The sequence below is a fragment of the Zonotrichia leucophrys genome, chromosome 27 (genome assembly GCF_028769735.1).
Source record: "Zonotrichia leucophrys gambelii isolate GWCS_2022_RI chromosome 27, RI_Zleu_2.0, whole genome shotgun sequence".
Lineage (NCBI taxonomy): Eukaryota > Metazoa > Chordata > Aves > Passeriformes > Passerellidae > Zonotrichia > Zonotrichia leucophrys.
Window position 1 is genome coordinate 1,358,428 of NC_088196.1, and position 22,256 is coordinate 1,380,683.

The 22,256-nt window shown below is 50.4% G+C and overlaps 1 protein-coding gene across 1 annotated transcript in view; it reads right to left on the reverse strand.

The window, feature by feature from the left end:
* Positions 1-228: 228 nt before the first annotated feature.
* The window catches only part of MYO1D (myosin ID), a 171,934-nt gene continuing 149,906 nt past the window's right edge, over positions 229-22,256 (reverse strand). Inside the window, exon 22 of the mRNA XM_064733632.1 lies at positions 229-2,316. Coding sequence (XP_064589702.1) covers positions 2,160-2,316 — 157 coding nt within the window. The 3' untranslated portion in view covers positions 229-2,159. The remainder of the gene's footprint in view (positions 2,317-22,256) is intronic.

The window sequence follows — 22,256 nt, forward strand, 5'->3', positions numbered from 1 at the left end:
CGGCAGCACCGAGGGGAAAATCGGGATACTGGGATAACTGGGATAACTGGGATAACTGGGAAATCCATCCCATCCCTCTGGGCATCATCAGGAACGGGCAGTGCCATGGTGGGATGGAGCTAATTGCTTTCTTTTATTATTTATTATGTGAATTATGTAAACAAAATCCAGGTCCATTATAGTAGGGTTTTTTTAATGCTCTTTTACACATAAAATATCAGCGATTTATTAAAAAAAAAAAAAGGTTCATTGCATTATCGCCCCCGGCTGAGAATCCAAGTTTCAATTTAGAAATAGTTAATTTATGGGAAAACCAAGAATATATATATTTTATATATTTATATATATATTTTATATATATATATATAAAACCAGAGCAGGAACAGATAATATATTTTATAAGACACATCTCATCACATACAATATTGCCATCTCATGGTAGATCATTTCCCAAGCTGCAATTCCTTGCTGTCCATGCCGATTCCATCCCCCCATTCTCCTGGAGGGACAAAAGTGCTGATCCCACCCCGGGCCGGGGGCGTTTGCACCGGGACCGGAGGCGAGAAGTGCAAATCCCAAGGCACAGACACGGCCGGGGGGGTCCCGGCCTTTGGCATTGGGGGTGCCCCTCCAGAGGAGCTGGTTTGGGGTCCAAGGAGGTGCTGGAAGGATCCTGGGGTGTTTTGTGAGCCTGGCAGGGTCGGGGCTGTCGCTGTCCCCTCCTGGCCCTGTGCTGGTGCTGGGGGGTCTGGGGGAGCCCCTGCCCAAGGGGACATCCCAGAGCTGCCCCCTGAGAGGGGCTGGGGGTGCTGGATGCTCCCAGGGCAGGTCCAAGGCCAGGGACAATGGGAATGGAGACTGCCATGGGGCTCCCGTGCTCATTTGTGCTCCACATCCCTGTCCCCCCCGGTCTCGGGGGTGCCAGGGGGACACCAAGGCTGCAGTGACCTGTCCATGGCACAGCTTCAGGAAACCTTTGTGCCTGAGGAGCCTCTTCCAGGCTTTCAAATTCCCAAAATGCTCCATCAAACAACTGCTCCCCTTTGCTGACCCCGAGGTGGGGTCACCCCCAGCACCCCCATCTCCAGGCTGGGAATCCTGACCTGACCAGCAGTGCCAGGACAATCCCAATGTCCAATCCCAAAGTCCAATCCCAATGTCCAATCCCACCAGCCTGGGCTGCTCAGGAACCACAGCAGTGCCCAGCACAGTGGGGATGAACCACTGAGGAGATCCATCAACACAGAGCTTGGGGTTATCTGGGCAGGGCAGGATGAGCCCAACACCCCAAAACCCACAGCCCACTGTGGGGAGAGGCTGGAAAACTCACGGAGGGAGAGGAGCCTGGTGCTGGCAGCTGGGGCCGTGCCAGGTTCATGCTGGATAGTGCAAAGCTTGGCCCCCCAAACTCCTCCTGCTCCTGGGCTCACCCCAACGCTGGCACAGACACAAAGCCACGTGGATCATCCAAAATTCAGCAAGGCCACATGGTCCCACCTGCTCCAGGCCCTTGGAGGGGTAATTAAGGCAAAAAAAGCAATGCAGGATTAAGGAATCCAGGCCTGCACTGCAAGTCCCCTGTCCAGCCAAGGTGCCTCGATGGGTTGATGAATTCCCGAGGGAAAGCAGCAGCTCTGGAGGCGTCTCCATGAACCTTGGGGGCTGCAGGAGTGTGGAGTGTGGGAGGGAGCCCTCCCTGCCCAGCCTGGCCCCGGTTCTGTGGGATCTGGCCCTACAGAACCCGACTCCCTGAGCTGGGCATCTTTGGTTCCTCCTCTGGAGGCTGCATCAAGCTGCAAAGACTGACACAAGGGGAAGGAGCATGGAAGGGAGAAGCGGAGAGGGGCAGAGGAATCAACGTGGGAAAGGGAAGAAGGGGTGGTGGAAGTACCTAGAAACTCTTTTTTTTCAGACTGATTCCAAAGGAAGCGCTCTCCTGGTGTTCCAGCCTGGTTTGTAATGTGAAGAACAAGTCACCAGCTATTTTAGGTCTTCATTCCGCGCGAATTTGGCTTTTCTAAACCCCTGGAATTGGGGTTTTCCAAACCTTGAGCTTCTTTAGGCTGCTTTAGGCACCTTTCGGTCGCTGCCGAGCATCTCCCGGTGGATCCCGGCGGGAGGAGCGCGGTCCCGGCCCCGCTCCGGGGAGGGAGGAGCCGCTAATTGCCCGGCACGCAGAGCACAAAGCCCGAGCGGTGCTTGGTGAAATCCGGCTGGGGCTGGTTGATCCTGGTCTCCACGGACACGGTGCATTTCCTGCCGTGCAGGCTGCACTGCACCGGGTTGGTGACAGAGACGTGCAGGGAGCGCTTCTCCCTGCGGGACAGAGGGACACGGTCAGAGGGGATGGGATCCATGGGATGGGATCCATGGGGTGGGATCTATGGGATGGGATGGGATGGGATGGGATCTATGGGATGGGATCCATGGGATGGGACAGGACAGGGTGAGATGGACAGGAGAGGCTGATGGGGTGGGACACGAATGACACAATGTGACAATGCAGATGGGACAAGATGAGACAAGCAAGACTGGACAGGAGGGGTGGAGCAGACTGGACTGGATGGGACAGGGTGGGCAGGGACAAGATGAGGCAGATGGGATGGGACAGAGCAGATGGGATGGGGTGGAACAAACAGGTTGGGATGGGATCCATGGGATGGGATCCATGGGATGGGATCCACGGGGTGGGATGGGATGGGATTCATGGGATGGGGTGGGATGGGATCCATGGGATGGGGGTAGCCACAGATGGGATGGGATGGGTGTTTTTAGGTCAGGCACATCCTGCAGCCAAGCCACAACTCTGTGTTAAGCCAGGCCTGAGCTCCGAGCCCATCTCTGGCCTTGTGAAGCCTCCCACTCTGTACTGGGATCCTGTGGGAGGCCTCAGCTCCATGGGCAGGGCACAGAGCAGGCCAGAGGGCCCAGGGGCTGCTGCCAGCTCGGGCACTGCCCCCTGAGTGCCCTGCAGTGACCCCTGGGCACCCCATGACACCAGCCCTGGCACCAGCTCTGTGCCTGCAGCAGAGGCAGGGACATCCCTGGGCTGAGCTCAGGCTGAAACACAGCCTGGAACAGTGGGAGGGATCACACATGGGGGGGTGGCTGTTCCCAATTCCCTCTCAGACAGACAGACACAGACAGACCAAACTGGCTGGGACAAAACCCTGTCCCTGCAGGTTTTGAACCCCCCAACCCAGTTTTGGCACCAAACATGACTCCCATGAGTGAATCAGGACATTCTGCCCCCCCCCATTGGTTTGTCTGTGGCTGTTGGGGTCCCTGCCAGTGGGGACACGAGGACAGCAGGGCCAGGATGGCTGGCACGAATGTCCCCCTTTGCTAAAGGCCATAAAGGCCCCTGCTCCAAATCCCAAATAAATTCCTTGTGCCATAAGCAGAGAAATCATAAATCATGGAATCATTCAGGTGGGGAAAACCCTCTGGGATCATCAAGCCCAACTGTTCCCCCAAGGCCACCACTGATCCGTGTCCCCAAGTGCCACCTCCACGTGCCCTGGGCAGCTGTGTCAGTGCTCACCAGCCCTTTCCATGAAGGAAGGGAAGCACCAGCAGTGCCATGGCCCCACTGATGGGGCCCAGCTCCAGCCATGATCCCTCGGGACCAGCCAAGAACCCCCAGAGATCCCCAGGAGAGGAAAATCCTGCAGCAGATCCATCCCCATGAGCCACCACCAGCGGGAAGGGCTATCCAGGGAGACTTGGCCTTTTGGAATTCTTTCCTGTGGCCTCACCCACACTTCAAATTCCCACATTTCCAGCATTTTTAGTGTCATGCTGAGTGGTTTAGAATGGTTGACATTGACTCTGCTGCCTCTCTGGATGCTCCAGGGGGATGTGCTGGGATCCCATTCCCTGTGTTTGGCTCCCAGACCCCAGGTCCTGCCTTGTTTGAGCTATTCCAGCATTTCCAGCGCCACAGCCCAAGTCCTTTGTGCAGCTTTTACTCCATTTCCATGAACAGACTGTTCAGGTGGTGTCACATCTCTTAAGCTGCAGTTCCCAAATTCGGATTTTCACCACTTCCACAACAATGCCTGGCTGGTGGAAGGGGCTGGCAGGGCCCAGCACACAAAGCCCTCGTGTATTTAATGTTCTTACAGGTATTTAATGTTATTTACTCCTGCCTGGGTGAGCTGGGGCTGCAATCCCAGCTTAGGCTGCTATTTTTGCTGTGTCTTAGAGGAACGAGCTGCACACCCAGAGAAGCCTCTCAGAGGCTCCTTGGGAAAAGCTCCAGCACCAAGTGTCCCTAACAGGGATAAGGGTGGAGGATTTTTCCTGTCCCAAAGCAAGTTCAGAGGATCTGGGGAGAGGAACCTGTTGAAGATTGCAAAGCAAGATGTTTTCCATTACCATCTGTGTGGCAGATTACCTTTGTCAAGTGGGCAGTTTGCCTTCTCTCTCTCTCTGAGTGACCACATTCACACCTCCCTGGGAGGGGACATTGCTGATAACAGCTATTGAATGTCCCTGCATGGCTGATAAGAACTGTAACATCCCACTGGGAGATGTGAGCCCAGGGGGAGGAGCCAAGCATTGCTACCCAGATATAATCCAGAGGTTCTGAGACACCAGCACGGCTTCTGCACTGGATTCCCCAGAGGAACAGCAGCTGCCTCTTCCTCCACTGGATCTTCAGAGGCAGAATCCATCCTTCTCTACAGATCCCCCTGCTCCAACAGAGCCACCCCTGACACTGCAGGAGGGCTGAGCCACAATTCCAATGGCACTGCCACCAACACCCTGACCCACAGGGTGTCAGGTTGGGTTCTGACTCTGTCAATGCTGTTCATGTGCACTGCATTGTTTATTTTATCCTTTTATTTTTTTTCCCTTCCCATTTAAAGAACTGTTATTTCCTGCTCCCATATTTTTGCCTGAGAGCCCCTTAATTTAAAATTTATAGCAATTTGGAGGGGTGGGGAGGGTTTACATTCTCCATTTCAGGGGAGGCTCCTGCCTTCCTTAGCAGACTCCTGGCTTTCCAAACCAAGACAGAACCTCAATAATCTGAATTCTGACCCCAAGCAGGACCTGGGAATCTGGAGCTCCTGCTGCCCTGTGGCTGTGGGACCTGCAGGAAGCTGCATCACTCTGGGTCTCAGTTCCTGCTGGGATGAGGAGAATCCCCTGAACTGAGTCTGAGTGAAGCCAACGCTGTCCTGGCATGGAGGGATCAGGAGAAGATGCTCTGATCCTTCCCAATCTGTGACAACCCGATTGAATTAAGGCTTCCCTCCCATCTCTCATGCCCAGATCCCACCTTGCCAAAGCTCACTCATCACCTGCTGCTTTTCTTCATGTCAGGGTTCAGCCTTAAAGCTTCAGCTGGGGGAGCAGGGCAGCTCCTGCATGGAGCAATCCCCAGGGATCTGTGAGTGCTCAGGGCTGACAAACCCTCCTTGGTGTCCCTGCTGGGGCCACCAGCCCTGCCACCAGCCCCAGCTGGACCTGCCGCACCTCAGGGCTCTTGGCCACTGCTCCAGAGCTTGGGCTGAGGCCAGGGAGGGGCAGGAAAAGGAAATGCCCTCTGGTTTCCAGCCCAGCCTGGCTCCTGGAGCAGCAGTGGCACAGCCCAGGTTTGCTCTGGGCCCCAAGGGAGGCAACAGCTGCTGCAGCAGCTGGGAAAGCAGAGCCAGAGCTTCCCATCCATCACTGTTGGATGTGAGCTGCTCCCTGAGCTCCTGCTGAATTCAGATCCCAAAGGGAGGGGCTGGGATGGAGATGGAGCAGAACAACCCTGGATGACAACAAAGTCTCTCATAGACAAGGGCAACAGAAATACCCTTTGGAGATCAGTGATGCTCAGCAGGACCCTGAGGGCAGCAAAGGCACAGACAAGCCCCACTTCCAATCAAACTCGAGCTGGAAAAGGAGTTTTGATGGCACAAACCTGTCCCACAACCTTTTGGGGATGTTGGACAGGGGATGGAGGGACAGGACACAGGGAATGGCTCCCAGTGCCAGAGGGCAGGGCTGGATGGGATATTGGGAATCAGGAATTGTTCCCTGGCAGGGCGGGCAGGCCCTGGAATAGAATTCCCAGAGCAGCTGGGGCTGCCCCTGCATCCCTGGCAGTGCCCAAGGCCAGGCTGGGCAGGGTTTGGAGTCCCCTGGGGCAGTGGAAGTGTCCCTGCCACGGCAGGGGTGAAACTGGATGGGATTTGAGGTCCCTTCCCACCCAAACCCCTCAGGGATCCCCTGTGGCACTGCAGGGCTGAGTCCAGCCCTGGCTCCCCACCAAGCCCTGATGAAGTCAATTCCATCAGGACAAAGGGATGGATGTGATGGTGCTGCTGCTCCTGGGGCTCCTCCTGGGCAATAACCCCACTCCTGATCACCCCAAGGGACAGCAGGGTGTGGGTGCTGAGCACTGCAGGGAAGGGACCCAGCCCCAGCACCCCTGAGGCTGCTGGCAGAATGGAAGAGAGAAAAGAGATTCTGGGGGAATCAGGATCCAGCACTGCTCCCATCCTGCCAGGGACGAGGGAGCCACGTGGGAATGTCTGTATGGGATGAAGCACAGTGATTTCTGTTCAAAATAAACACCAAGGTGTTTATTTTATTATTATATTATTTAATATTATATATATTATATTATATATAATACACATTTATTGTATTATAATATATATATATTATATTATATTATATTATATTATATTATATTATATTATATTATATTATATTATATTATATATATTATATATTATATAAATAACTATATTATATATATATATTAATAATATATATATAAAAACACTAAGTGATAATATAATTAATAAATATAATATAATATAATATAATATAATATAATATAATTAATATAATATATATATTTATTTAATTCTATATAATTTTATTCATACCTATATCATTCCATTCTATTCTATTATTCATTCATCCATTCATATCCATTCATTTATATTTATGTATATACTATCATAATTTATATTGTAATATATAATTAATAATTAATAATTTATTTATTACTATATAAGAAACACCAAGGTGTTTATTCATAAGAAACACCAAGGTGTTGGTGCTTTCTACAAACTCAGCTCTTCATACAACACAGGGAATATTTTGGGGTGGAAACAGCCTCTCCTACAGCTGAGCAGTACCAGCCACAGCTGCTGAGCCCAGGCTGGGGCTGCTCTTTGCCTTTTCCTGGCCCAGTGAGCCCTGCAGGACCGGGGCAATTCTCCTCCTCCCCATCTTCCCTTGATCTCCTGGCTCACAGGAGGAGGCAAAAGCTGTGCTGGGAGCCCCATGTGAGCAGGGAGACACATCCCATGTGTGTGTGAGACATCCCATGTGTGTGGGACACATCCCATGTGTGTGGGACACACATCCCATGTGTGTGTGAGACGTCCCATGTGTGTGAAATACATCCCGTGTGTGTGAAACACATCCCATGTGTGTGGAAAACAAGTCCCATGTGTGTGTGAGACATCCCATGTGTGTGGGACACATCCCATGTGTGTGGGACACATCCCATGTGTGTTGGAGACATATCCCAGAGCCAGAGCAGCCCCTGAGCCACTGGGGGAACGCTGGCAAAAGGGAAAGCAGCAGGGAAAGGAGGGCTCTGAGTGGAAGCAGATCACTGGCCCATGAAATGTGAGAGTTCTGAGTGAGCATTTCATCCAGCACCTCGGGGGAAACACAAGGCAAGTGGCACAGAAATGGCCACAGACATCTGTGAGAGCTGCACAGAGACAGCACCAGCACGAGGTGGGAAGGGAAGGAGAGCAGAAAGATCAGAAAGATCAGAGGGAATTTTGGTGAGGACAAGAGGTGTAAGGCTGAGAAATTGCATAAATGGATTGTTAAATAAATGTGAATACAGGAGATGCCAGCTTGGATGGGGCTTGGAGCAACCCGGGCTAATGGGAAGTGGAAAGTGGAAAGGGGATGAACTGCATGGGCTTTGAGGTCCCTTCCAGCCCAAACCATTCCATGATTCCACACTCAAAAACAAGCCCAGATGAGCTGGAATGCCCTGGAAGGAGCTACAGGATGAGAACACAGCAGATTGATGAGACATTCCCCAGTGGGAGCACAGCAGGATGGGGAGATGGGAACTGGGAACACAGAACCAGGGATGGGGAAATGGGAACATCCCAGGACAGCAGCACCAGAGCTGCAGCCCCATCCCTGCCAGGGCTCCAATGGAACAGGGCTTTGTGAAGCTTTCCCAGGATTTTTAAATGAACTGCTGTCCCATGGACAGAGTGGGAAATGAGCTCTTTTCAGCAGCAGGATTTGGGTAGAGATGGCAAAGCCAGCACAGTAATTGCCTGATTTTCATGACAACAAACCAGAGGGATTTCAACCAAGTGTGCAACCAAGTGTGAAATGAGGGCTCAGCAGCAATGAACCCACTGGGATGGATTCCAAAGGGGATTGCTTTAAACCATCAAACCTTCCCAGAGTTTAGAGCAAGGCCTCTCTCTGGAAAGGCAGCAGCACTGTGGGCTCACTGGTTGGTTTCCAGCTCAGGATTTTCTGTGATTCTCTGGCTCCAAGGAAGGCTGCAGCTGCACACAAGATGTGAGGAATGTGAGGGGCAGGATGGAGAACAGCCCATCATGGTGACACCTCATGTCAGCCTCACCTGGATCCTGGCCTCAGCCTCTGAGAGGGTTCAGCCATGAAAAAAAAACATTGAAAAGGCTCCCAGATGAAGAGAGGCTGCAGAAAAGAGCCCAAAAAAGCAGCAGCTATATTCTGCATGAAGAAAAACACAGGAAGCAGGGAGAGAGAAGCTCAAGAGGGCTAAAAAAAGGCAATTTTCAAGGCTCTGCTTCCTAACAAGAACCAAGGAGACAAACAGGGATATGAAAACTTCAGGGAAGGTTCAATCAGCTCTCCAGGCCAGGTGTGGTGGCAGAGAGGTGACAATGATGGAGCCATAAAATCATGGAATGCTTTGGGCTGGGAGGAACCTTCAGGACCATCAAGTTTCAACCACACCCAGTGCCAGCCCTGCCATGGCAGGGACACTTCCACTGTCCCAGGGGGCTCCATCCTGGCCTTGGGCACTGCCAGGGATGGAGCATCCACGGAATAACCTGTGCCAGGGCCTCTCACCCTCACAGGGAAGAATTTCTTGAGCAGGGTGTAAAAAGCCACTGGATATAAGATGTGTAATAAACAAGGACATATCTGAGGTACAACGAGTGACATTTGGGGACAGATAAGTGTTGTCTCTAGAGGGTTCAGGGCCCAGCTGGGCTGGCAGGGCAGGGCAGGGATCAGGGTCTATCTCACCCAAGCACTTGTGGGTTTCTGCAGCTTGCAGAGCAATGATACTGAGGGCAATGGGCTCGAAGAAAAACTACTGAGAAAATTATTCCCACAACAGCCTCAACAGAGAAAAACAGGAATAGCTGAATTCCCAAGGGGTACAGGAGCAAAACCTGCACTGAGACCTGTGTGCCCTTTGTGTCCCCTCTGTCCCCAGCCTGTGGGAGCTGCCACTCTTCATGTGCCACAAGAATCCCAAAGTCACTGTCCCAGGGTGTCAGGACACAAAGGGCATCCATCAATAATCCTGGGTGGATATTTCATTCCAGAGCTGCAGCTCTGCCTCCCCCACATCTCAAGTGTGGCAGCTCCAAAGAACCAGGTCCCATTGCCAGAAGAGATTTACACACTCCATGTTGGGAAGGATGAAAGTTTGACAAGAAAGTCTCACAGATGCTTGGCAGAAAGATTTTTAAATGTAGAGTCTGATGAAGGAATAGAGATGGAAGCAAGAGTCTTTATGACTTAGAGCAAAGGATAAACCCACCTCAAACAAGATGTTTTTTTACCAAGCAGGAAGAGAGCACAGGTAAACAAGTAAGTAGAAAAAAGGTCTCAGAATTTTCCACTGCAAGAAAACTGAAAAACAACTTCCAGCTTAAACTGTAATGTACTGACTTTTAGTGATTGGAGAACAGTAACATGAATATGGTAATTACAGTAGTTATGATAGGCTAGAGATAAAAGTTAAGGTATAGATTGGTTCTGCTGTATGAAGATGCTCAGCAAAGAAAAGTATAGAATGCACTGGAACCAAAAGAAAAGTATATAATGCATTGTAACTTAAACTAAGGGTCTCTGGAGCTGACAGCTGTGGGCACAGCTCTGTCACCCACAACCCTGAACTGCTGTAACCTGTTGGATGGGATAAACTGCATTTTGGATACAATAAACTGCATTTTGGAGAGCCACCTGGAGTCCACATCCCTCATTTAAGCTCTTACAACTCAGAGCATCAATTTCCCTCTGCAAGACTCAGATGATTTTGACAGCATCATCCCTGTGACTCCTTGGCACTCCCCACCCTTCTCAGAGGGAGAAAATTAGAGAAGAGACTTTCCCCATCCAGGTCTTGTTAGAACACCCTGGCTCTCAAAAAAGGTTCAAAGCAATGATTTACTGAACTGTGTGATCCAGAGACAACTTACACCCTCTTTCCTTCTTGCCTTGGCTGTTGGGCTGTTTGAGAGCCCCTCTGCACCCTGTTCAGGCAGCTCCCTTCATCCACAGGTTCCTGAGAGAGGAGGAACCAGCCAGGAGCCCTTGGTGGGTGCAGGGGATGCACAGACACACAGACAGACAGACAGACACACAGACAGACACACACACACACAGACACACAGACACACACACACACACACACAGACACAGGCAGGCTGTGACTCACACGCGCCATGAGGGAGATGAAAACCTCTGAAACCACAAGGGTTTTGCAAAACCTGCCTTGTGAAAGCCTCTCAGGGCTCACAGGATGTTTCTCTCTGGCTTTTCAGAGCTCCTCAGAGCCAGGTGGCCTTGCCAGAATCAGACATTAAGATGGATCAAAGCCACGGAAAAGAGGCTACAAAGAAAGTCAGACACGAATCAAGGGGATCTCAAGTCAGGATCAAAAGGAGAATTTCCATAGTCAAAGGTCAGAGCAGCTGCTGCAGGCATTCTGATGCTGGGAAAGGTCACTGAGCTGAGCACAGCTGCCTCCTCACCGTGTGGTTTTTCACCATTATCTGCACTCAAGTGACACTTGAGACACTGAATTTTTTTTCCATCTTCAAAACCAGCAAATATTTACAGTGTATTTCTTTTGTGTGCTCAGGCAGATCACCTCAGAGGCTGCCAGAAGTGCCTGTTCAGAAGGGATTTTTTAATGTGCAGCAGAAGCACCAGGCTAAACTGTGAGCTCAGAACTCAACCCCTGCACTTAGGAAGGGCCTTTCAAGCCTTTCTGGCTCAGCCTTGCCCTTGGAGTGAGCAGAGCACAGCACAGCCCGGCTTTGGGACCTGCTGGGTGACACCAATTTCATCATCACCTGCTGAGCTGTGACAACAACGCTGCTTTTCCCTTTTAATGAGCAACAGGAACTGTTGATGACACAGTGCAAAGTGTCACACGTGTCCCATGCACAGGGCAAGGCAGGGCCAAGCCAGCTGCACTGAGAGGGTCCCTTTGAGTCCTGTCTGAGCCATTAAGCCATTTCCTTTCCACAAACACTGCCACAAAGTTGGAGGATAAACATAAACACTGCTGGCTTTGACATGAAGTTTGCGCACATTCAGTGTATTCTTCCCATCTGCTGAGATGAGCATTAAATATTCATATAGAAATTATTATATTATATTATATTATATTATATTATATTATATTATATTATATTATATTATATTATATTATATTATATTATATTATATTAATAATTATAATAAATATTTATATAAATATTATATATTACATATATATTTACATATCTAGAATAGATCTATTATAATTTATACTATATATATTACATATTATATTAATACATTATATGTAATATTATATATAAATATAATATGTAATAGTAATATATAATATAATACTGTATATATATATATATATAGTATATAGTATATAGTATATAGTATATAATATATATGATGTGATATAGTTCTATTATAATATAATATAATATAATATAATATAATATAATATAATATAATATAATGATATAACTATATTATATTAATTATAATAAAATTATATTATATTTATTTAACTGCATAAAATAATATTCAATTAAAAAAACCCATTAAATAAAAATCCCCAGTCCATTAAATATTTGGCTCCCTCATTCCTAAAATGCATTTATTCCCATTGATCCCGAGGCTGGGAGGTCCTGGAGCAGCCAGTGAGCTGCACTTCCCTCCTCACTGATTTAGGAGCTGGAAATCATCCCTGCCAGGGAGAGCTGGGAATGCCAGAGAGCTGGGCAACATTTCTGCAAACCCCTTTGGTTTAGGTGCTCCTGGCAGGGCATCCTGAGGTGATGGGGCAGGGGCTGCTGTGAAACCCCCAGACAGCCCACGGGGGCTCATGGGGCCGGTCCCAGCCATGGGGCTGCACCCCAAAGCAATATTTTGTGGTGGGAAAGGCCCCAAAGTGGTTTGAGCCATCACTCTGAGTGTCACTGCATGGGCAGAGTGGAAACACCCAGGGAATGTCCCTGTTCCTACCATGGAACACCCAAGAGAGGGATCCCAAGCTCAGCCAAGCTCCATCTCCTGCTGAGCCAGGGCCAGCCCTGACTGCCCGAACCCCCTGAACCCCAGGCCGGGCCCAGCTGGACCTGAGCTCAGCTAAAACCAGGCCTGGAGCTCGTTACCCCTCTGGGAATATTAATTCACCCCAGACAAGACTGGACAGGGCTTGGAGCAGCCTGGTCTGGTCCCTGTCCAAGGTCCTCCAACCCACATTCCATAATAAATCCCAACAAACCATTCCATGTATAAATTCCCTCCAAACCATCCATGTATAAATTTCTCAACCAACATTCCATGGATAAATTCCCCCTTCCGCACCACCATTCCATGTATAAATTTTCTCCCAACCCAAACCATTCCATGGATAAATTCCCAACCCAAACAATTCCGTGGATAAATTCCCCTTTCAACCTAAACAGTCTCATGTATAAATTCCCCTCCCAACCCAAGCCATTCCATGTATAAATTCCAAACCATCCCATGGATAAATTTCCCCCTTCCCTGCCCACCCAGCACAGGAGGCTCCAGGTTCCCTCATCTCTGGGAATTCATCTTTGGATGAAACTCAAAGAGAAGTCTCAGGTTTTCCCACCCTTGTGCCATCAACTCCAGTGCCTGATGCCATTTATCCACCATGAGCACTCCCTAAAGCTGGTCAGGGGTTTTGAGGAGGAAAACCACAGGCTCACTCAACAGGGAATTTCCTGGGAACCTGCAGTAATGAAGGAGCTAAAAAAACCACCAGTTAAAAAAGCACCAATATTGTGTTAAATATTTCATTTCCTCCAGCAGGCAAAATGAAAAATTCCCAATCCCCTGAGGTGGAGGCAGCTCCCAGCCCCCATGGCAGCCAGGGCTGATGGATGAGGGATGGAACACCCTGGCAGAGCCCCCATCCTGCCACATTCCCCCTTTGAGGGAGCCCTAAAACCCACAGAGTGCCCCTTCCCTGATCCCTGGCACACCACAGGAATGGGGGGTGGATTCCATGACCTTTGAGGTCCCTTCCAATCCAAAGTGCTGAATGATTCTGTGCATTAAATTCACTCAGAATTCAATGTAATTTGAATTTTTGAAGGGAAGGGGAAGGGTGGGGAGGGTTGGACCAGGGCAGTGCCAGCAGGGAGGACAATGGGGACACATCCCAGCCCCATGTGCTGCTCCCCAGCCCCACCCTGCAGGGATGAGCTGCAGCTTCTTCTGCAGCCTCAGTGAAGTCACATCTCAGAGCTATTCTGAGCCTGGCAGAGCTTTGGGGAGTCAGAGCTCATCCGTGGCCTCAGGATGCTGGAGTGTTCCATATTTTATAAAAACCACCATGCCAAAAATACGATTCCAAGTGCTTGGCTGGAGCAGAGGAAAGCAGCACATGGGGGGTGATGCCAAGAGCCTGGCATTAGAAATGCACCAGCACATAAATAAAATAAGAGCACTTAGGAGGATGAGCACAGAGCTGCCTCCTGTTTGGGACATCATGAGAAACAGCAAAAATCTTTCCTGTATTCTCTTCCCAGTGCTGATCCTCTCCATGGCCCAGCTGGGGGAATGAATTCACCACCCCACATTTACTGGGGCACATTTGCAAAGTCCCCCCTCAAAGGATGCTCCTGGACTGTTCAGCAGCTGCTGATCAAATCCTGCCAGCTGAAGTCTAAGGAAGGTAAAAATTCCCCCAAAAAACACTTTGAAGGGAATCCAACACCTTTCAGGCACCTGGGATGTGTTTGTTCAACATCTGCAAGACTGGGAGGTGCAGGGGGTTGATGCAGAGGACAAAGGTGTGGATTATTCATCTGTTTTCCACTCAGATTTACAAGAGGCAATGACTCTGGAGTAGCAAGGAGTGTTGGAACAGCTGATGGATGCTTTACACTGGAAAACAACAGCACAGAGGAGCTGTGCTCTCACTTTGGTACTCAGAAAACCTCCAGGGATGAGCAGCTCTGCTTCTCCCACTGCAGGGCTGTGAATTCAAAGGATATTTTTAGAGCCTGGCAACAAGGGGGAAGCAGCCACTGAGCTTCCCAGAGATCACCCAAAATCATGACAGGAACACAAATAGCACGGACACCTTTGAAATTCCCTGCTTTTTTTCCCTCATTATTCCTTGGGATCCACCTGTGCCAGTGAAACTGCAGGAAGCAGCTGGGATTGGAGAGGACAATTTGCTGTGCTGAAATCACCAGCTCAGGGGCTGGAAACCACGGGGACAGCAGCAGCAGGGCTGGGGATGGCACAGGGGATGGCAGCAGGGTTGGCACATCCCAGAACAGCTCAGTGTGAGGGTGACAAACAGCTCAGCTCCCTGAAATTCCACACACATTGAAGCCGAGCTGGGAATGTGCCCGGAGGGCTCTGCCACCCTGGGGCGCACCCCAGCCGTGTGTGCTGGCTGTGGGGGGATGAGGGGAGCCTGGGGGGGCTGGAGGGATGATGGAGGGATGATGGAAGGATGAAGGAAAGATGATGGAGAGCGCTGCTCGCAGCTCCCGGTCGCCATAGCAACCTGGCTCTCCCTCATCCCATCTGATGCTCGGCGCTGCCAGCCAAGGGGCTGTGCAGAGCGGCGGGGTGGGTTCATTAATGCCACCCATTGCTGGATAACCCCTGGATGAGCACGATGTGCTCCGAGTCCCCTCTCGAAGCTGTTTTTCAGTGGCAGAGCGCTGCACTGAGCGGTGTCACCGTGACCTACTTAGTGCAGGACACGGTGACATCATGCGCGGTGGCAGCGGCTCCCCGGGGCTCCGGACAGCTCAGTCCGGCCCAGGGCTGAGCTGAGCCGGCCCCAGGGCACATTCCGGCCGGGGAACCTCGCTCTGTCAGCCCCGGACACGTCTCACTCCCCTCCGCTGGCCTGGAACAGCCGCCTCTGTTGGCAGAGCTGATCTGAAAACCCAGATTTTTCTCCTTTTCTAATGGAAACAGAGAGAGGAATTAGCTAAAGCTTCAGAGGACATAGAAACGGCAGAAGAGAGCTGGGGCTGTGCTGAGATCTGCTGGGGATTTTTCCAGAGGGGATTTTTTCCATCCCTGCGACCTTGGGGACCGCGACACGGGGGTGACACCCCCGAGCATCCCACCCTGGCCGCCACCCCCAGCTCATTCCTGGCTGATAAACCACGGATTGCTGCGGAATGGGAGCGCACAGGGAGGGGGGGATGGTGGCTCGGGGCCAGCGAGGAAGGCGCCTCCTCCTCCTCCTCCTCCTCCCCCTACATCCATACGGTGACACTTCAGCTGAATCATCCTTCAATTAATGACAGGCTTTTAACCTGATGCTGAGGTCCCTCCTCTTAAGAACGGCCAGAAGGAGAAGCGCTGGGCACAGGGATTGTCCCACCCCCGGGATTTGTGCTGTCCCCCCTGGAATGGGCAGGACGTGGCAGGATAAAACCACATCCCCAGCTCTGCAGAATGGCAGGGAAGGGAAGGGTCAGGCTGGGGGTGAAGGCAGAAGGGGAAGCAGCAAAGTCAGGGAGATTCAGGGCACAGCTCTCATTGCTCCATCGTCAGCCAGGGCTCAGCTCTGAACCTCTGATCCCGGGGGCAGGAGCACACCCAGAGCCCTTTGGAGGAGCCTGAAGAGAAGACAGGGCTCAAAAAGGGGTAAAACACACCAGGAGAAAGCCAAGGAGCAGCTTGGACTGAGGTTGGTGCTGATGGAAAATCCCTGAGCAGAGCCCAGGGGTGTCAGGAAAAAGAACCCAGATCTTGAGGGTTCTCAGAGCACTTTGGGGTTTGCTGCTCCTGGGGTGGTGTTTGAGGGATGTCTGCACAGGTTACAGCTGTTCTCAGGGTGCTGATGAATCTTATCTACACCCAAATTCCCCAAAAATGATGGCTTGTAAAGGGTCCTGAGGAAATCTGGCTTCTCCTCAACACAAAGGATGGGAATGGATGGGCACTGAGGAGAATTCCATGGCAGAAAAGAGAAGAGGAGCAGCAACTGCAGCAGGGAATGAGGAAGGAAGAGTGAGGATGATTGGGCTGCAGCAGTCCCTGCTCCTACAATGAAGGGAAAAGCTGCTTCAAACTGTCCATGAGGGAAAGCCCAGCTCAAACCAGCCCTGACATCACCTCTGGATCAGCACTGCAAAACCCCAATGACACAATTTCAGTCTAATCAAATTTCAGACACGATGGAAATCATGGAAATCATCCCTGCTCTGCTTGGGAGCACTGGGGTTGGAAACACAAAGCCTGGGGAGAACAGAGGCTGGGGCAGCTTTGAAAGGAAAATTTTCCTTCCATCACACAACTTTAAACTCAAGGAACCAAGTCCTGCCATTAGTGCAGCTATTTAAAAAGGGGATTTTCAGTGTGGATTCCTCTCCAAGGAGCAGGAGCAGGGACAGCAGCCTAAGCTGAGGTGACAGCAGGCCTGGCAGGAGGGTGGCACCAGCCACAGGCACTCCTGGAACACAGAGCCAAGCTGAGAAATCCAAACCCACCTCAAACGACCAAGGGCAGCCTGTTGTCTGCATTTCAAACCTAAGAGCACCAAAATTTCCCTGTGTTTCCTTAATATTATGCATTCATGACACTGCAAGGCACCAAGGACGAGGCTCGGAGCCGGGAAATCAATTTTTCATGTGACAGCAGAAATGACAGGCAGGGTTTTAAGTGGATTTCATGTATTCAGAGAGGTTGAGCAGACAATTTGAGGGTTATTATTTCAGGAGCATTTGCTGAGATGTTCCAGAGTGGTCTCAGTATCACTTCTGCAAAGTAAAGGGCTCTGAAGCTGCAATCCCAGAATGAAAACGTGGCACTTCTGCTTCCCTTTGTTCTCTTTATTCCCTGCTACATTAGCACAATTCACACAGGCAGAAAAAAGGCAGCTTGCTGTGAAGAGAGACAACTACATCTTATTTAAATACCTGACCTATTTCTACTTTTCCTTTGCCTCACTCCATGAGGAGTCTAGATTTGCAGAAATAGCTGAAAAAAATGTGTTGGATCATGTGAAAAATGCTTTTTTCCCTGTGGCAAAGCTGCCATGAAACACAGGTGCATAAACAAAGAGATTCTTACTTATAGAAATGCAGAGTTTGGAGGGGAGCTGCACATTGCCAGGCTGATTCTCAATGTCACAGACTGGTGGGGAGGGACTTTAAACCCACCCAGTGTCACCCTCACCATGGCAGGGACACTTTCCACTATCCCAGGGTGCTCCAACCTGGCCTGGGACAATTCCAGGGATCCAGGGGCACCCACAGCTGCTCTGGGCACCCTGTGCCAGGGAACAATTCCCAATTCCCAATATCCCATCTATGCCTGCCCTCTGGCACTGGGAGCCATTCCCTGTGTCCTGTCCCTCCATCCCTTGTCCCCAGTCCCTCTCCAGCTCTCCTGGAGCCACTTTGGGTCCTGGAAGGGCTCTGAGCTCTCCCTGGAGCTTCTCCTCTCCAGCTCTGAGCATTTGCACAACATTTTCATTTTCCCCTTGGGCTGTTCCTGCAGGACAACAGCTCCATAAACACGAGGTGGACACACAACACCCACATGTCTGTCAGCAGCTCCTGCAAGCACAGCCAGTCCCACAGGATCTGCCCCAGAGCAGCTTGCTCAGCAGGCAGCTGATCCCATCCCAGGCAGGGTTTGCATGAGCTGAGGGGAACCTCAGCTTTTGGCAAGGTGCAAGGAGGGCTCAGCCTGCAGGGAGAGGGGCAGAGAGGGCTGGTGCCTGCTGTGACCTGCCAGGGAGGCCACTGGAGTCCCCACGTCCCTGGAATAGCCACAGGTCAGTTCCCAGCAGGCTGGGGATGGAGTTTGAGAGCAGAGCCACATCAGCAGGCACAGGAAAACGCCTTTAATGACTGTCTGGCACAGTCTGCATCCTCAGCTGCAGGACAATTGATCCTTCTTCCTATCTCTGATTGCAGCGAGGGCAAGTTTTCCCTGAAATGCTATTTTTGACTCTCTTCCCTCCCCACACCATACCTGCTGCTCCATGTGGGTCAGAGCCAAGGCTGTGACCCCTGGCAGTGCCAGTGCTGCAGCTCCACCAGCATGGGCACCATCCCAGCCAAACCACAGCCTCTGGCCCTCTGGATTCATCCTCTGCTCTGGATTCATCCCTCTGGACTCTGGATTCATCCTCTGCTCTGGATTCATCCCTCTGGACTCTGGATTCATCCCTCTGGGCTCTGCTCTGGATTCATCCCTCTGGATTCTGCTCTGGATTCATCTCTTCGGCCTCTCTGCTCTGGGTTCATCCCTCTGGATTCTCTGCTCTGTGTTCACCCCCTCCTTTCACAAACACCCCCCAGGGATTTGGTGCTGCTGCCAAGGCTGCAAGGGGATGGAGCTGGGGATGTGCAGGGTTTTATGCTCCTGTATCAATTCCCCCACAGACAGACACATTTATCTCACAATATTTCATGGCATGAGGTATCCTGAAGGCTTCCAGCCCAAGAGGGACACTGGTCCTTTCCCAGGGCAGTGACAACAACCGTGAGCTGTGTCAGATCCTGCCTGCAGGTACCAAATGCTGCAGCTCCATCTCAGCAGCCACAATTAGCAGAATTATCTCCATTTCTGCTTCCAGATTTTGAAGCTGTGCTGGGAGAAATCAGCACTTCTGCACATGGCACTGAGAAATTTGCTACATCAACCAAATGCCTGCAAAGCCAAAGCCATTAACAAATCAAACATCCACAGCTCAGGCATTCGGCATTAATTTCTTTTGCTGCAGTCATTTCAGCTGTGCAAAATATCTTCCCCTACCCCAGTTTCTAATCTGCCTCCATCCTCCTCCAGGCTCACCACAGTTAAATATTTCACACTGCTCCTGAAAACTTGAGAAATTGAGCTGTGGACAGGGAAAAATGAGTTGTGGAGCAAATGTTTCCCGCAGAACCTGATGAAGTCTTTGTTCCAAGGCTGTCACATCAGTTCAAGAGGCTCCTTCTATGTTTTTCTAAGAGCTTTGCAGTGACAAGATAAGATGCCACCACTGTGAAATAATCTCAGGGAAAAGAGGAAATAATAAGAAGAAATAATCTCAAGGAAAAGACCCTGCTGCCTGAGGGCTCTGTCCCCACTTGGGGTGGCTGCAGAGCTGGAGGGGCACAGCCCAAATGCCAAATTCACCCTTCAGCTCCCCACAACCTGCATGGGGAGGGTCTTCCCCCCCATCAGGACTCCTCCAAACACTCCCCACTGACATCCCACACGTGGAACATTCCTCATTTCACAGCTGCACCTCAGGATCTCAGCTTTTCTCACCTCAGCTTTCGGTGCAGACAGAGGTGGCTGTGGGGTTTTCAGTATATAAAAAAAGGAGAAACACAATTTTTTTGTGAAACTGTTCTCAGTCTCATGACTCTCCCTTCCTGTGCAGCTCAGTGACCTCTTCCTCTTGGCAGCCCAGCAGCTCCAAAGGCAGAACTCACTGATGGGAGAGGAGCTGAGGACACCTGGAGCAGGGACATGGGGACACAGGGACACAGTGCCACCACCCTCAGACCTTGGGAAAGCAAAAACCCAGTGGGAAAGGCCAGAGGAGCAAAGGGAGGGCACAGGTGGGACCCTCACTGGGCAGTGCTCTCCTGCTCTTACCAAACCCTGAGTGATGTTCTGTTGCACCACAAGGTGGGAATGAAGCAATTCTCTCCCTTGCAGGGTGAACCTTCACAGCTTGGATTTGTTCAGATGATTGGAGAGAGTCTGGCAGGCCCTGAGAGCCCTGAAAACCCTCCTCAGGTCATGCAAATTTCTTCAGATTTCTAAAATCCTGCCCCAGCCCCAACAGCTTCTGGGAGCCCTGAGGAAGGAAGGGCACAGAAACCTCCTGCTGCCCAGCCCAGGGGAGCTGCCCAGTGAGCCAGGCTCTGAAAAACCCACCTGAGGATGAGCTGGCAGCTTGGAAATCCTTCCTGGGCCATGGTGGGATGCTGCCCTGCAGCCTCACAGGGAGGCCATGCCTGTGGTGCAGCATCACCTGCAGCAGGTGCTGCAAGGGGTCACAGAATCCCTCAATGGAAGGAACCTCAAAGCCCATCCAGTGCCACCCCTGCCATGGCAGGGACACCTTCCACTGTCCCAGGAGCTCCAACCTGGCCTTGGAGACTGCCAGGGATGGAGCATCCATGGAATAATCTGTGCCAGGGCCTGCCCACCCTCACAGGGAACAATTCCTAATTCCCAATATCCCATCCATCCCTACCCTCTGGCAGTGGGAGCCATTCCCTGTGTCCTGTCCCTCGTTCCCCTGCCCAAAGTCCCCAAAGGTGGTGGGACAGGCTTATGCCATGAAAACTCATTTTTCAGCTCAGGTTTGATTGGAAGTTGGACTTGTCTCTGCCTTTGCACATCCAGTGCCACCCCTGCCATGGCAGGAACACCTTCCACTGTCCCAGGATCTCCAACCTGGCCTTGGGCACTGCCAGGGATTCCCAGCTGCTCTGGGCACCCTGTGCCAAGGTCTCACCACCCTCACCACCCATATTTTCTTCCCAAAATCCCATCTGACCCTGCTCTCTGGCAGTGGGAGCCATTCCCTGTGTCCTGTCACTGCACCGTTTTGGAGCAGCCTTTCCCAGAGGTGATGACACTCACCTGGCTGGGTGGGTGCATCTTCCCGTGACTCCTCTCAGGGAAGAAGCAGCTCCCTTCAAATTGCTCCCTGTAATTATTGCAGAATTCCTGCAGCACGAGAGAGGAGCAGCTGGAATTACAGGCTCCATGTGTGAGCACAGGAGACAGCAGCTGCTGTCAGGCAATTCTGAGCTCCTTGGGCAGAGCAAACTCTGAGGTCACTCACTGGAGCTGCTCCTGGCTCTCTCTCTCCCTTCCACAAGGTGCTGTAATTAAGGATAATAAATCTGCAGTTCTGTGCTGAAACCTCTGCAAGGGCTTCCCATGATCTTGGGGGGTCTTTCCCAACCAAAATAACAAATCTGTGATGTTTCACATGCTCCATCCCCTCTGAGCTCTGAAGTGAGACCCACGAGTGCTGCTGCAGGCTGGGAGGGAGCTCAGTCCTTGGGGAGGACCTGGGGATGTTGGGATCCATGGAACAAAGCTGCAGCCAAAAATCAGCAGCCTCTGCAACTTTAAAAGCTGTTGTCTGGCTTTTTAAAATATGATATTTAAATTCAAACCAAGTTCTTACTTTAACCTTTGCTGTGCACACAGGGAAAAGCTCCCAAGCCTGAGTCAGTCATTGCAAATACTGATTTTTTCACTTCACTGTCTGCAGGTCCTTCTGTCTCACCCCAGCAGGGGCTACATTAACTCACTGCATGGACACCATGTCCTGTGCCACCAAAGCTGCCCTGTGCCACCAAACCCATCCAACTCTGACACGTACTTGATGCTCTTGTGCCAAGAGGATGTCACACATGCAAACTCTTCCCATTATTGGGCAAGAAATACGGGATATTAAAATAAATAATAAATAAATATATACAATATACAATATACAATATACAATATACTATATACAATATATTATATATTATATATTATATATTATATATTATATATTATATATTATATATTATATATTATATATTATATATTATATATTATATAACACAGATTATATATTATATACAATATATTATACATAATATATGATATATAACATAATATATAACATATAATATATAACATATATATAATATACAATATGTTATATGTTATATGTTATATGTTATATGTTATATATAATA